The 15903-nt window shown below is 42.8% G+C and overlaps 1 protein-coding gene across 1 annotated transcript; it reads right to left on the bottom strand.

The window, feature by feature from the left end:
- Positions 1-5018: 5018 nt before the first annotated feature.
- wdtc1 (WD and tetratricopeptide repeats 1) lies at positions 5019-13240 on the bottom strand. The gene is made up of 16 exons (XM_011484962.3): positions 12906-13240; positions 12483-12628; positions 12293-12376; positions 12130-12176; positions 11915-12026; positions 10571-10758; positions 10310-10492; positions 10116-10210; positions 9869-9984; positions 9693-9768; positions 9062-9158; positions 8805-8975; positions 8476-8711; positions 8097-8256; positions 6041-6233; positions 5019-5951 (listed from the first exon to the last, which is right to left on the bottom strand). The coding sequence occupies exons 2-16, from the start codon at positions 12528-12530 to the stop codon at positions 5754-5756; spliced, it is 2004 nt and encodes a 667-aa protein (XP_011483264.1). The 5' UTR covers positions 12531-12628; positions 12906-13240; the 3' UTR covers positions 5019-5753.
- Between the last annotated feature and the right edge of the window lie 2663 nt (positions 13241-15903).

The raw sequence follows: 15903 nt of genomic DNA on the forward strand, positions 1-15903 counted from the left end.
AATGTATTAAAAGGGTGGGTGAAGAGCACACAGTGGCTTATGACATCTGCAACACCTCCAGCCGCTTACAGCATCTAGTTAAAAGAGAAGAATGTGAACGAGTAAAATGTGATCTACATCCTTCCAAGAAGAGGAGCTTCAACACTACATACCACCATGCAGGCAGCCACTGTCTATCCACTCACTCCCTGTTCCCCGAGTAGTCCTTCGTAATACAGAAGGGTCAAAGGTGTTCAGGCAGGCAGCCGGGGCAGCCTCCACTGTATGTACAGCCGGGACCCCAGTTCCTTTTTGTCCTGCTGAAGGTCTTAAAACCCAGAAGCCATTCTCCTCCACATCAGGGCTCCTTGTTCTAGAACTGGGTCTATCCGACAAAACAGATGGTTCCACAGGTATAGGCTTAATCATGCAACGATTTACATGACGTACCTTTTTGGGCTGATCGCGTGGGGCAACTGTATAAACAGCCCCTCCTTGCTCAGGATGTCTTGTGACCACAAACACTTCAGTAGTCCACTTGTCTTGGATCTTGTTACACCCTCTGTGTGAAAAGTCCCTAAGGTAAATCATCTGTCCAGATGGCAACACCTCCTCTGTGACATGTTTGTCTGCTCTTTACTTCCTCCCCGCAGCAGCTAGGCACATTCGTTCTTTAGCACCTACCATAGCCACTTGTTGTCTCCTCTGAACAACACTTGAGGCAAATACTTAGGACAGCGGTGCTTTTGGTCAAATGGGATGGTTCGCAGCAGATCATGAAGTGTACGATTAAACCGTTCACATTGGCCGTTTCCCTGAGGATGGTAGGGTGTTGTGCGATGCCATACAACTCACAAAGCTGGTATTTGATTTTTTTTTTAAAGCAGCGGCCCTGATCAGAATGCAGCCGTATGGGGACTCCATACTTGTAAAACCACTCTTTGATGAGGATGTCTGCCACATTAAAAGCCCTCTGGTCTCGGGCTGGCACAACCTGTGTGAACTTCGAAAAGACATTGGTCATCCAACCAGCACTTGCTCTCTCCCATTCCTCGCTGGCTCCAACATGGAAAAGTCAATGGACCAGAATTTTATTTGGCTTTAAAACCAAAAGAGGACCCATAGGTGCTCGTACCTGAGGTTGGGTGCTTTGGCCAGACAACACCGTTCACACTTCAGGCACAAATCCCAAATAATGGCACCCATATGTGGCAAGTAACACCTTTGCTGAATCAACTCCAGAGTTCGCTTAATGCCTTGATGGCCATGGTGGGTATGCAACTGCCAAAACACCTCTTCCTGTAGGCTCTCTGGCAGTACTAGCTGGAGGACTTGCTCACTCCCGGCCGGTCGCTGGTAGGTGCGGTGTAACAGTCCGTCTTTAATACTAAGCCAACCCCACAGTCTCTGTGCTCCGATCTCCAGTGCATGCTTCTCCAGCCGGCCAGGCATTCGCTGCTGCCCGACCAGGTGCATACAGTAGAAACACTGCACTGGGTGGCTGAAATGGGAGCACTTTCCACCTTTTGTAGTCCTTCTGGTAACACTGACCCTGGACAAGATGGTGTCATGATGGATGATGGTACAGGCCTTGGTTTGAGATTGTCGAGAAAGAGCCTCTGCATTTTGATGGGTGTGGCCAGAGTGGTATCTTACTGAATAATCAAATACCCCCAGCTCTGCTACCCAACGCTGCTCTGTAACTCCCAGCTATGCTGTCTGCAAATGACTGAGGGGATTGTTGTCAGTCCACACTACACACTTATGGCCCACCAAATAGTCTCGGAACCTCTGCGTCATGGCCCACTTCATTGCCAGGAACTCAAGTTTCGCAGAGCTGTAGTTCTTCTCTGCCTGGTAAAGACTACGACTCGGGTAGGCCAATGGGCCTAATTTTGCCTTCATGTTCTTGAAACAGCACTGCGCCAAGGCCCTCATGACTCGCATCCACCTCTAAAAGGAAAGGCAGATCAAAGTTAACGTATGCCAAAACAGGTGAGGAGATCAGTTTTTCTTTCAGTCCTTGGAAAGCACCCTCACACTGGTGGGTCCATGCTTCATTCAAAGACTCCCTCCACTTACCATGCTTCTTCCCGGACACCTCAGCAACGGCCCGATGAAGAGGGACAGCCAACTGGGCAAAGCCTTCCACAAAGCGCCTATAGTAGCTTGCAAAGCCCAAGAATGTTCTTAATTCAGATACAGTCGGGGGAGGGGCCCACTCGGCTACAGCTGCAATCTTCTTTGGATCAGTTGCTACCCCAGCTGCAGACACAACATGACCCTGATAGTCCACCTGCTGTTTCAGGAAGTCACACTTTCCCATCTTAATTTTCAGAGACTCCTTCTCAAAGCTGCTGAGGACTAGCTCCCATCCAGTCCGGTGCTCATCGACAGTGCAGGAAAAGACAATCACATCGTCCAAGTACAATAACAGAGTATGACAATTCTGGTCCCCAAACATCCTTTCCATAAGCCGCTGAGAAGTGCTGGGGGCATTACTTAAGCCAAAAGGCATCATCTGAAACTCGAACAGGCCGAAGGGTGCACAGAAAGCAGTTTTCATCTTATCCTTCTCCGTTACTGACACCTGATGGTGGCCACTGGCCAGGTCAGTTGTTGAGAACCATCTAGCGCCTGATAGGGCGTCCAATGATTCCTCGATCCTAGGTAGAGGGAAAGCGTTCTTCCTTGTCTTGCTGTTCAAGAGTCTGTAGTCGACACACAACCTCAAAGTCCCATCCTTCTTCTGAACCAGAACTATTAGGGAGGCGAAGGGGCTACAGCTCTCTCGTATGACTTGACTGTCCAGCAGTTTGCGTACATGAGCCCTAACCTTGTCATAATCAGACGGCGGGATACACCTATGTCGCTGCCTCATAGGGGTCTCATCAAGCAGAGGTAGATCATGGGTTATCAAATGCTACAACCTAGGTCCAACTCTGAGGTGGCAAAAGCACCCTCGTGGTGTAACAACAATGTTCGCACCTTCTGCTGATCCAACTCTGATAATGCCGACAGGTCAACCGACTGGACCTGTTTTTGGACAGTGTTCATCTCCACAGTTTTATGAGAATCAACCGTGGCAGTAGACCTACTGCTCTGTTTTACAAATGTAACGCCATCCGGAAAACTGACCACATCTGCCTGGCTGAGTATGCCAATCGGCTGGTGGGGTCAGAGGGTTGTGTCCATCTTCCCTACATTCACAATATGGACATAAACCGTGCCCCCTGACCAACGACCATGGCTGGAGATAACAAAAGGTTCTCAGGAAGGGCGTAGCCATCTTCCAAGGGCTCAATTAGTGAAGCCCCTGTCAACTGTGTGAACTGGGAGCAACATGTGGCTGCAACCCATTTAACAGTGCCTCCTGGTATGATAACCGAGTCCTTACCTCTAAGCCTTGCCATCCCTTTCTTTAACATCTGAGCTTTAGATGTCATCCAATGGTGGCACTGTAATGCCTGCTGCCAGTCCTGGGGCGTCTTCTGTACTTCAGGGAGAGCAAAGAGATCAGGTCCATGTTGATTAAACAGCTGCTCATAACACTCTTTAACAACATTCATCCCTAACACACCTTCAACTTGCAGCTTGAGGGTTCTGCTCAGTATCTTAGCTGTTCCTAGCACTGCGCTTTTCTGGACTGAGAGGTCTGAGGTCTTTCCAGGTATCTGTTGTAGCCACTCCTCCAACTTGGAGGTTACTGCCCTGAGTGCTCCAATTACCACAGGCACCACTGTCACCTTCACTTTCCAGGCTTTCTCCAGTTCTTCTCTGAGTCCCTTGTATTTCTCCAGTTTCTTCTTCCTGATGTTCCCATCGCTTGGCACTGCCACATCCACCACAACTGCTTTCCTCTGTTCTTTATTCACCACTACAATGTCTGGTTGGTTCACCATTACCATCCTATCAGTCTGGATCTGGAAGTCCCACAGGATCTTTGCCCTCTCATTCTCTACCACCTTCGTAGGTGTTTCCCATTTTGACCTTGGGGTTTCCAGTCCATATTCTGCACACATGTTCCTGTTTATGATTCCAGCCACTTGATTGTGGCGCTCCATGTATGCTTTCCCTGCCAGCATCTTACACCCTGCAGTTATGTGCTGGATTGTTTCAGGGGCCTCTTTGCACAGCCTACACCTTGGGTCTTATCTGGTGTGGTATCTGAGCCTCTATCCCTCTGGTGCTCAGGGCTTGTTCCTGAGCTGCCAGGATGAGCGCTTCAGTGCTGTCCTCTAGGCCAGCCCTTTCTAGCCATTGGTAGGACTTCTTGATATCAGCCACTTCAGTTATGGTCCGGCACAGTTTATGGATTATTTTCACTTAATAGTGGTAGAATAAAGTTAAAATGTTCTGTTAACCAGTTAAATACTTGTTTTTCACACATTTTTTTTTACCTGGGGAATGGAAGATGACTGAACATCCCAGCTTTTATACATTTCTGCCATGAGATACAGACTTAACCTTTACTTTACTAAAGTTGGGTCATCTCACTACATAAGCATGTGGGTCATGAGAGGATCTGCTAACAACTCCTGCTTATGATGAACTGTGTTCACATTTGCTCAGTCTCAGAGTAGAGCAGCTACTGATAAATGAGTGAGCTGAATTCATGTTTCCTAACCTAAAAAAAGGTGTCTGTGCCACTGTGAGAAGAAAAGGGGAATAAACACTACATTTTGTTCAATTATTTTATTGTCTTGCTGAAACAGAAGTTACTGCAGGGTTCCTCAAATTAAGAACAAATGCATTAAGTAAACGAAGCCAAGTGATGCATGAGGCTGAGGACAAACTCATCATTTATCCATCTGATGAGGTGTCTGTGTTTTTTTACTCCTCCCAGCCCGTCACAGACCAAAACCCTGTGCAAACGGTACACCTGACAGCAGCAACGGACTCTGGGAGGGCCCTGTAGCCAGGAACCTTACAGCCCACAGGAGCTTTGCTAAACCACCATTTATTGCAATTTAGAATTCAACATAACCCCAAGGTTTTGTCTCAATCATGTGTGCAAACAGCTGGACAAAAACAAGTAATACATGTTAGAAAAAGTCTTTATTACAAGTAAGTCATCCAAACCAAAAGGTGCCACAGTCAGATTCAAAGAAACAGAGAAACCTGCGTCAACATCCTTAGCAGTTGTAATGATTAGATGGAAACCTTTGGGAGAGGAGAAAAGACAGCTGTAAAGTAAAAGTTTATAAATACAATTGAGTCTCGGCCTTCTGTGACCAAAGCCAACGGAAAGCAGTGAAAATCAAAAGCAGTAACTTGCATGTGCAGGTGCTGAGAGGGGTTGGGCACTGCGACATGCTGCTCCCTCAAGCAGACAGGCAGGGAAGCAGCAGCACACCAGCATTTTCTCTTATGTGAACTGATCTTCCTTACGGTGGGGTGCATGACAAAGTAGTCATGCTTCCCTGAAAATGGGTCACCTGGCCAGATCTCCTGCTGCTTCTATGCGTTCCTTCAACCTAAACCTGAGGAGTAGCGAGTACAAACAAAGGCGCTCTCCTCAAAGAAGCTCCCCGGCCAGCAGAGGCTGGAGAGAGAAGCTGAGGTTTCGTAGGTGCATTAAAAGGATGAAGGATGTCATCCTGCGTGAATTCCTCTCCCTAACCTGGTCTCCACAAGTCCTGGCTTCAGAGAGGAGAGAGTGATGCATAGTGCAGAGATGGACTCAGCGCTCTGTCAGGCAGGCGGGGAGAGGGGGCACACAGGAGCCGGGAGGGCGCTTTGCTTCCTAACTCCATCCAAAGGAACGGACGGGTTTAGCTCGGCCTGCACTGCACCTGTCCTTCTGAACTGTCTTCATCGTCCGAGCCGTCCGGTCCCACCCCGCGCAGGCCCGTTATGCGGTAGCCCATGTTAAGCAGCATAACCTCCAGAGGGTCGGCGTTCATGCGCCGCTGGTTGGCCTGCGCGGCTCCCTCCATGTCCTCCACCACACGCCCGTTCTCACTGTCAGTCTGCAAGGGGACAAAACAGAGAGGTCACAGCTGAACCCTGAATTTAAGGGGGGGTCGTTTCTGGTTGACAAAAGTGGACACAAAGTCACCTCTGGTCTTGGGGTCCATAACCGAACCACGGGGTCAATACCGCTGGTGGCCAGGAAGCAGTAGCTGGGGTGCGGCTGTAAGCAGTTGACTATGGACTCATCCCCCTGCAGGATCCTCACCAGATTAGTCGTTTCCTTCTCCCAGATGAAGAAGGAGCCATCGTCTGAGCCGCTGACAATGTACTGGCCTTTGCTGGAGAGACATGGAAACACTCTACTGAGAATGCCAACGCCTGTACATGGAAACCTGAGACCGCAGTCATTCCACTAAACGCGTGCTTGCTTCACAGCTCTTTTCCAGGTAAAAGGAAAGCTGACTCAGACGCTCTCATTCCATCTACATTTCTGCGGCCTCCCTGCTGCGCATGTTTGACTTGTTTTCCTGCTGCAGTGATGCTAATGACAGTCATTGTCAGGGCTGCTGCAGAGGAGAATGAAGGGCTTTGACTGAGTGGGGGTACTGGAGCAGGGAAACAGGTTAAACGGGCGTGGCAGGAAAGCCCGACAGACAAAACTGTTGCTTGGTTTTTCTACCCCGACACAGAGCAACTTTTAATGTTATGACATAAAAATATGAATCCACAAAACTTCACAGAAATGTGAGCAAAGTGGGCCTCATGAACAGTGTATTTTAGATGTGAGAAATGTGTGCATTTATTTTAGGAATAAAAATAAATCCAGTCTTGATGATTGGTGAAAACAGTGTAAATGAATTACATTTAAATGCAAACCAAAGAAAGTGTCTGACACCAGAACCAGGGAGGTATTCCAGAAAGCAGGTTATGCTAGTTACCACGGTAAGTTTGAGGCTAAGGAAGCGGATTACCTCAGCTTTCGGTTCCAGAAATGGAGGTACGTTTCAGGATATGTCAAGTTGCCATAGTAACTCATGCTCTGAACATAACCTGGTCTGGAGCAGGTTTAGTTGAAGGTTAGTTTAAAGGTAAGGCGCGTCCATTTGAAGATGATTTAGTGGATGAAGAAGCTCAGATAATACTTTTTCCACCATGAGAGGGCGATAAGACCACATATGGATGTTGGAAAAATAAACTTTTTTACTTTGATCTAACTTAATTATTTGCTTCAGTTACGATAAATCAATATTTTTGGTTAAGTGATCTTAAAAATAACCCGTAGTTATCAGACAGTTATTTTACTTTCATTCAAATTAATTCAATTAAGTAGGTGTAACTTTGGTGCAGCTGTTAGGAGCAAGGAATTGTGGGATACCATTCCCTTTGCCTGTCTGGACGGATTTGGGTTTAAGTGTGGGTTTTTGACCAAATGTGTTTAGCTGTTTTACTGTGTTTTGCCCAGTTATTTTGTCCTACTATGCTTAAGTCTCTGCACCATGAATGGGGGGGAAAGGATGATAAGATTATTTAGCACCCCTACTGCGAAGTGGTGTAATGTTTAAGTCAGAGAAATGGTAAATGACACGTTTCATCCTATAAATTCTTATTGTTTCTTTCATTTTATTGTTATAAAAATGAGTATATGTGCAGGCTGAAACTTAGACATATGAGAGTTCAAGAATTATAATTAATTTAGATGGAAAAACATTTAATTGAATTGGAGTAAAATGACATTTAGTTAGATAAATATGTAAATTTGAGTTGAATAAACAATAATTGAGTTAGACGTAAGAAAATAGGTTGAATAAATTGAACTCAATTACTTGTTACCAATTGAATTAATTAATTTGGATAAGTTATATGTACATGCGTCACAATGAAAATAACAAACAGAAACTCAAGAACAACCACAAAGAAAAGCTGAAGACGCTGTGGAGCCTCTTCAGCTTTGACCGTCCGTTGTAGTGCAGTCCCCCTCTGGTCGGTAGTTTGCAGGTTCAATTCCCCCTCATGTGTCGAAGAGAAATCAATGAGTTTGCTGGCTTTTCCCAAATAAAAATGCAATATGGGCATATTCAGCAACGACACAGTCGGCTGGAACTGTCTTTTGTTTACATTGTAACAAGGAGGAATCTCAGATGACATTCTGCCCCGCAGCTCGTGACTGCCCTCTAGTGATGCTGGCACGGCCCGTCACTGACCTTCCAAAGAAGTTGGCCTCTTTGATGTCGGTGGTGGTGTTACAGTGGCCACAGTATCTGTGCTTGTAATCCAAGCTACGCTCCCTCAACACCAGCTCATCCTCGGGAATGGACTCTTTCCGGTTGTAGGAGTGAAATCGAATGTTTGCCTTTTTCTCTTCTGCGGACAAAAACACTAAACACTTAGCAAATTGCCTGGAAACGCATGTTTTTTTTCCTACTCCTGATTTACAATCATTTGAATAAAGAAATACTCAGAAATGTGATTTTAAGCTGAAGTTTCTGTATTTATATGTTCTCCATCATCAGAAAACTGTTGAAAACACTGAAAAATACCCCACAGTTTTTTATCAGAGTGGATCTTGAAGCCTTTTCCCACCTGATTCTGATTTGGTGTAAAGCGCAGCCCGGATGTCTTTGTCTAAGGAGTCGCAGGCACTGCTGTGGGCTTGCTCCGGAAATTTTCCTTTGAAATCATCCAGACACTCCAGCGCCTCAGCCACATACTTCAGCTCAAACAAGCACCTTGCCAGTCGAAAATGTGCTTTCAGGTGGTCGGGGTTTATTGCGAGAGCCCTTATGCAATCTCTAAGGGCATCGTAATGGTCTCCGTCCCTGGAAAAAACAGATGCACGCAAACATCAGAATGTAATTTGATTCATTTAATTTAATTGTATTTAATCTTTAAAAGTAGCTCGGTCCCCCTACCACTTGCGCTTCATATAGGCAGCAGCCCGATTCCCATAAAGCATTGCGTTGTGGTTGGCTTTATGAATGCCTAAACTGTACAACTGGATGGCGTGCGTCCACTGCTGCCGGGCAAATGCGTCGTTCGCCTGTTGCTTTATCTTCTCCAAGTGAGGTGGGAGCTCAGTGGAACTTAAAAAGTAGCAAATATTTTCTTTAATCACGGCAAAATCTATACATAACAAAATTAAAAACATATTTGAAAGACACAGGGATACCTCTGTTGCATTTTGCTTCCGGCAAAGCAGATGTGGCTGGAAGGGAAATGAATTCCATTGAAGACACTGTTAGCGGTCTTTCCATTCGGCATATCTTCTACAAAAAAAAAAGAAAATAATAAAATTTCATGATCAAAATACTGCATTTAGACACAAACTTTTGTCCAATGCTACAAAGCATTCCCTCTTAAAGTCCCACCCAGATCATCCGTTGATCTATTGTAAAACTGTTCCCAGTGGTCTTTTAATTATGGTTATGTCGTCTTTAGCCTGTGTCGTTTTCTAGCACTTAGTTTCTGCAGAGCGGAAGGAGTTCATTAGAGATTCACCTCAGAGTTGTGACTGCAGCAACAGTCACAACTCCTCGTTGCTGAGAGCTCCAAGCAGGGAGCTTGTGGCCCACCCAACGTATTTTCTACATCACAAATAAGATCTTTTTCAAACTGAATTTGTATGTCTGCTCCTAATTAACAACAATTTCCATTAAAAAATATTCAAAATGCTTTTTTATACTTAATTTTCTTTATCTATGTCCCCCATAATCAGAAGAAAAAAATCACAAGAACATGTTAAAAACACCAAAAATGCCATTTTCATCAGAGTGGGTCTTTAATGTTATGAATAAGTGTACCTGGTAATGACTGGTATTTCTTTGGAAGCAGGAAGGTATACGGGCTCTGCTTAAAGGTCAGGTCGAACAAATAGACCTGAAAGTAAAAAAAAAATCCCCAGAATGCATCAGGGACGCAAACAAGGTAAAAAAAAAAAATCTTTCAACGTTGTGCTGTTTGCTCTGAGACGCAGCACCTGTTCTCCGCCCATGTTGACGAGCAGCTCTGTGCCGTCTGGACTGAAGGTAACGTAAGTGGCCACCAGGACCCTCAGCCGGTTATTGTAGTCCAACAGCTTCACCGGCAGGTGTCCTGAAGCATTCACACAGCAGACGGGAGCAGTAAAGCCTTTTCTTCAACCACTTCATTTTCCAATTAGCACACAGCAGCGCACCTCGTCCTCAACAGATTTTTTTCAACAGAGCAGCTCGATTGCAACACACCTGCTACATAGTACTGCCCTGCACCATCTGGGATGGGCTTCTGCCGATCACAGAAGGAGTGCACAGCTGCTGATGTGCTCTGACTCAAAGATTTCCTGTTGAAGAATGAAAAAACAAACAAAAAAATCAACCCAGAGGTGAGGCGAAGCTGGGAGGAATTAGAGGAAGTGCTTCATGCTGATGTGAACTATAACCTGTAGTTGTGAATCATCCGGATGTCATAGAGACGAACGAAAGGCCCGTTTGCTCCCACAGCCAGGTAGTTGTTGTCCCGCGGGTTGACCGCCAGACACTTGGCCTCAACCAGCTGACCACAAAACTCTGTGAGGTCAATGAGCACCTCGGAGTGTTTACTATTCTCCCGCAGGTCATACTGTCTGTAGTGAAAGAGAGGGCATTTCAAATGACAAGCTTTGTCAAAAGCAGGGCTTGCGCGTTTCCTCTGCGGCTGTTACCTGATGATGCCGTCTTCCGCGGCGCTCCAGAAGGTGTTGGGCCACATGGGCGCCGTGGCAATACGTTTGACTCTGTTGGTGTGGTCGGAAAACATATGGATGGTCTCCTTCACGGTCACATCGTGCACATGGACCTTTGTGTCGGCCGCACCAGTTATCAATATCCTGTCTCCAGAATGAGGAAGGAACTGTGGGAACAGACAAAAATCAACAATCCTGACGTTGATGTACTTCCACCTGCAGCAAGAAGTTTCTCAGAGCTCAGAAGGAAAAACACAAAAGAAATGAGCATTTTTATTTGTTTAGCTGTTTTGTTTTAGGAGTTTACACTTTCAGGATTTAAGTATACAGGGAAAGCGAAAAGGTTTTTGCCAGTCACAAAAATAAAGAGTGCTTTCCAGAATGTTTTTAAGAATTTCAAATATAATGAATGCTGGTAAAATCTCAATAAAAGCACTTTTATGCAAAGCAAACAAATGAAAAAAAAGTGTCCACCAAATAGATCTCCACTGAGTTTTCAGCTGGTGTAATAGATGTAGAGTTGACAGAAGACTAGACAAAAAAATGTCTGGACAATTCTCCCACAGCCAGAAAGCAGCTCTTACTTTAAATAATTATCCTTAATAAAGTGTTAAAACCTGTTTACATCACCAATTAGCCACCAATTTACTCTTTTTCTGAGATATTATAAGAATCTCTTACATAAATAATAAATAATCTTTATTTATATGACACTTTACGGCAACACCAGGGTACCAGAGCACCTTACATTAAGAAAAGAGATTTTAAAAAAATGAGCAAATCAAGAACAAAGATAGAAAATAACAATATAAATTAAAAAGAGCGATAAAATACATGACTAGATTAAAAAAAAAGTATAAAACGAGTAAAAGAAAACAACATGACATCAACAACTATGAATTAAAGCCAAAGCCAATTAAAGCTAAAGCGAATTAATTAAAGCTAAAGCCAATTAAAGCCAATCCAAAAAGGGTTATTTATTAAATTATGTGCAGCTGAGGAAGAATATTATTGCATAACTGGGACTAAATGCAGACACCCCGGTGTTTCTGTCGTGGCGTGGACACATCAAGTAGGCCTTAAAACTCCTGAATGAACAATTTAAACATCTGTAAAAGGCCAAATCATCAAAGGCTTTAAACAAAAGCAGTAAAGGTCTCCAGTTTTTAGGTGTTACTCTATAAACTCTTACTTTAAAGCTTTCATGGCTTTCAGGTACCACGCAATAAAAAGAGCAACCCAACTGATCCTACACCATGATGTGGCATTAATGCCCCTTTAATACACATTAAAAAAAACAATCTTAAAGTTAGTGCTCTTTACCTTAACTGAAAATATATTTGCTGCATGACCTGTGTGCATAGTTGTAAGTTTCTTGTGTTTGAAGGGATCCCAGATGATGGCATGCTGGTCATCTGAACCTGAAGCTAGAAGACTTAACAAAACAAAACAAAGAATTTAAAAAAAATAAAGATCCAAGTGCTTTGTGACAATGAAATGATAGGGAGGTTCTTATACTTTTTTTTGGGGGGACTTACTCTCCTTTTTCGTTCCACTCCAAACAGTTTACGCAGCCGGTGTGGCCCTGTTGAGACGGGCGACAGGTTTTCAGGAAAACATAAGAGCCCACATAATTATGATGTCGTGTTTACCAATAACTGGAAGTTCATTGAACATTTTAAATCAAATCAAATAAAAGACCTGGAGCTCTGCCTCCAGTCCAAGTCTTTTAATGAAAGGATCGGTCACATGATGGAACCTTTGAAAACCTGACGCTCTCTTATCCTGAAGACATGAAAGAGAAAGAAAAAAATGTCTCAGCACTTTTTTGTGTGCATACATACATACATGCATACAACATCTCAGGATGGGGCTGTCATAGAATACTCACACTTATCTGCCTGTGCAGGATTTCCCTGGTTATGTTGATAGTCGTCATGGCCTCACCTCAAAACATAAACCACGTTCTGAGCTGGAGGGTTCCAGGTCTCAATGTTTAGATCGATTACATGTATTTTTGTTTGTGGTATCACTCAGCTGTTAGACAGAGAAAAGATGAAGACGCAGCCATTATTATTTAGTGGAAACACTACTGCTAAATGTGTACGCGTTCCTCCTTCAGAAGAACATCGTTGATCTATAGACTTTGGTCAGTCCAATCCTCTGATAGTGCCTCTCCAGTTATCCCAAACCCAGGCTGTGTTAGCTGACCGGCTACTGCTAGCAGTAGCAGTGTAGCTCTGTCTGCACGACAGAGCTACACTGCTAGCTAGAACATGACAGTCGATTAAAGGCGAAATCGTTATCAGCTTACCTGGATCTCGAGCCACCCCGTCTCCTGGGCCTTAAACAGATCCGTCGTTTGCCAGGTAGCTGCTAGCGTTTCTGGCAAACTCACTGGTGTTTTCCTTGCTAGCTAAGTTCGTCCAGGCAGCTGCAGCATTTTATTTATGATTCACAACACTTAACAGTTTCTTACTGCTGTCGCCGGTGAAGTGAAAATATCCCGTACGAGAAGGGCCCATTTAAAAGAGGCCGTAAAAACACTCCATGGGACTTTGTTGACAAGATTTAAGAGAACACCTTCTCTAACTTGAACACAACCCTCCTCCCAGATGAGATTATCGGTCAATTTTGTCTGAGCACTTCCTGTCAAAGTGCTTCAAAGTAAAAGCACCGCAATGACGCGTTTTTGGCATAAAAAAAGTGCTGCACAACAAAAGACTAATGCACAACTATGGAGTGATATTTATGCCACCACCTTGCTCACAAAACTTTCTAAGTTGCAAATGAAAATATTAAATATTTGCATATTATCATTTGTAACTCAGAAAGTTTTGTGTGCAAGGTGGTGGCATAAATATCACTCCATACAAGATGAGAGACAACGCGGGCGAAAAAATATGTTATTAAAGAAAAGAAAAAAAATTTGAAAGCAAAAAAAAAAATTGAAAGCAAATATTTAATATTTTCATTTTAAATTTAGAAAGTTTTGTGTGCAGCGTGGGGGAATAAGAATCACTCCATACATAACAGTCACCTAAATTCTTATTTTTCTTACTAACAATAATAATAACTAGATGTGCAATTCATTAAAGGAGTTACATCTGATTGCTGAAAGCAATGCTGTTTTTAATCATTTTAAAGCTGTTGCTGTTAAAGACTTTCTGTCCAACCTGCACGTCAAGTTTCATTCATGTAGGTCAATGACCTTTGGCGTTATAAAGGGAAACATATTGGAATGAATTGTAGCGCCACCTATGGGAGTATTGTTATAAAAGTTGTTGCACTAACCTGTCTTCAAATAAGGAAGCAGTCTTTAAAATTTGGTGAGGTTCTGTTGATTTGTGAAAGAGCTTCAGAGTTGCAAAGTTGCCAACACATGTTCTACAGATAGGGTATGAAGTTATAGAAAAATGTGTGGTACCATTGGATTTGCGGCAGAATTATTCAAAGATTGCTCAAAGTATTTGGCATAGGGAGGCAAAAAAGTGTTTTGCCAAAAATCGTAAATTGCGAAAAATCCAGTTAGGTAGAGATTGCTGATCCATATTTGCTAAATCTCTACCATCCAAAGAAACATTGGGGGATAAAAGCTTATTCCTACGTCTCATGCTCTGGCTTTTGTGCCACAACTGGTCACCTGGTGGCGCAATAGAGCCAGAATTGATGCAGCAAGGATAGATTGGTCTGAAGTACAATTCAATTTAATTTTATTTATAATGCCTAATATTACAACAATAGTTCTCTCAACTGGCTTCACATCAGTAATTTTATCCAAACATGAAATCAGTCAAAAAATAAAATAGGTAATTGCTAAACTAAACTAAACAGACTAAACTAAACTGGGCATCCTCATTCCTCAGTAAGGAAAAATTCCTTAAAAAAACTGATTCCGGGGAAAAAAAGGAGAAACCTCAGGGGTGTCCGCTTGAAGTAAGGATTGTCTCCCAGGACGGACAGGCGATGTACCAGAACTCTTAGAGAAAAATTAGCTGATCAAACTCTACAACTATATGCATGAATGAACTGGGGGCTTGAGACGATGATCAAGAATAGAGGAAAGGAGGAGTGAATGGGAATAGAGGACAGAACCCCAGTGCACCATACTTCCTCCAGCTTCAAACTTCTAGCAGCCCATTACCAACTAATTGTTATTGCTATTGAAACATGTTAACAGTAAGTTGCATGCACTATGACACATATAGCAGATGGTAATAATAATAACAATAATAGAAAATGTAATTTTGAAGTAATTGCTCACATACTGTACCATTAGGTGTAATACATTTTTAGATAAAGGATATAGGTAATCAAATTTGGGGGTCATTCATTTCCTTTGGCAAAAGAAAATCTCTAAAAAATCCTATTAAAACAACATAACACTGACTGTTGCCAAACGTTAAACGAAAGATCTCCCCAGTGATCTTTGCAAACTACCAGTGGTTAGATGTTGCTGCGACACCTGTAGGAATGTTTTCATAGTTCTTCTGATATTCATTGATCACTCTAAGATGAAGTCCTATTTCAAATTTTGTGAGGTTAGGTATAACTGTCTGAGATTTGGAGCATTGCAAAGTTAAGAATCCCACTCTCCACATGTTTTCTACAGAAACAATAAAGAATTGTGCAAAATGAATGGTTACATCAGATTCCACACGGACCAAATAACGTTATGTAAACGAAAGGGTAAAGTTTGGCGAAAGTATGTTCAATCGGGAGCCAATCACACGTTTTCCCAAAAATTCCATAACAACGGAAAATGTAGTTAGGCGAAAGTGGGCGGTCCTGTTTTCAAAATGTTTTTCTAGCATCCAATGATTGAGAGGAAAAAGGAATTTTATCATTATTACTTATGACATAAAAGATTTAAGCATTTTGTATCAAGTTTGACCACATGGTGGCGCAATCGAGCTGACTATACTAAAGCTTATATAGAAAATTCCAAAATTATTGCTCACTAAATTACATTATTGTAATCTAAGTACTTTTTGAGATTACAGTTGAAAGTTCGACCAAAATCATTTTCTTTGAGAGAAGAATTTCATAAAAATATCAAGAACAAATCAACCTTAGTACAGATTTGTACCGATGAAGCTTTACAAACTGCATTTAAAATCATTTTAATATCTTTAAAATAGTAAAAAAAAAAAAAAGACATAAAAGAACCAGAAAAAGAAGGACGGAATAAAATATAATCATAAAAAATAGAGTAAAGATGTACCATAAACATTCTCTTATTGCTCAGATAACAACAACAACAACAATAATAATAATGATGATAATGATAGCAACAACAACAACAACACTAA

Source organism: Oryzias latipes, chromosome 16 (assembly GCF_002234675.1).
Source record: "Oryzias latipes chromosome 16, ASM223467v1".
Classification (NCBI taxonomy): Eukaryota; Metazoa; Chordata; class Actinopteri; order Beloniformes; family Adrianichthyidae; genus Oryzias; species Oryzias latipes.

Excerpts from the sequence above, each read along its gene's own strand:
- wdtc1 (XM_011484962.3), bottom strand. The coding sequence starts at position 12,530 with ATGACGACTATCAACATAACCAGGGAAATCCTGCACAGGCAGATAAGT. Across the intron at positions 9,985-10,115 it reads AGGGCAGTACTATGTAGCAG|GACACCTGCCGGTGAAGCTG; the intron begins GTGTGTTGCAAT and ends TGAATGCTTCAG. Across the intron at positions 8,257-8,475 it reads TTACACCAAATCAGAATCAG|AAGAGAAAAAGGCAAACATT; the intron begins GTGGGAAAAGGC and ends TTTTGTCCGCAG.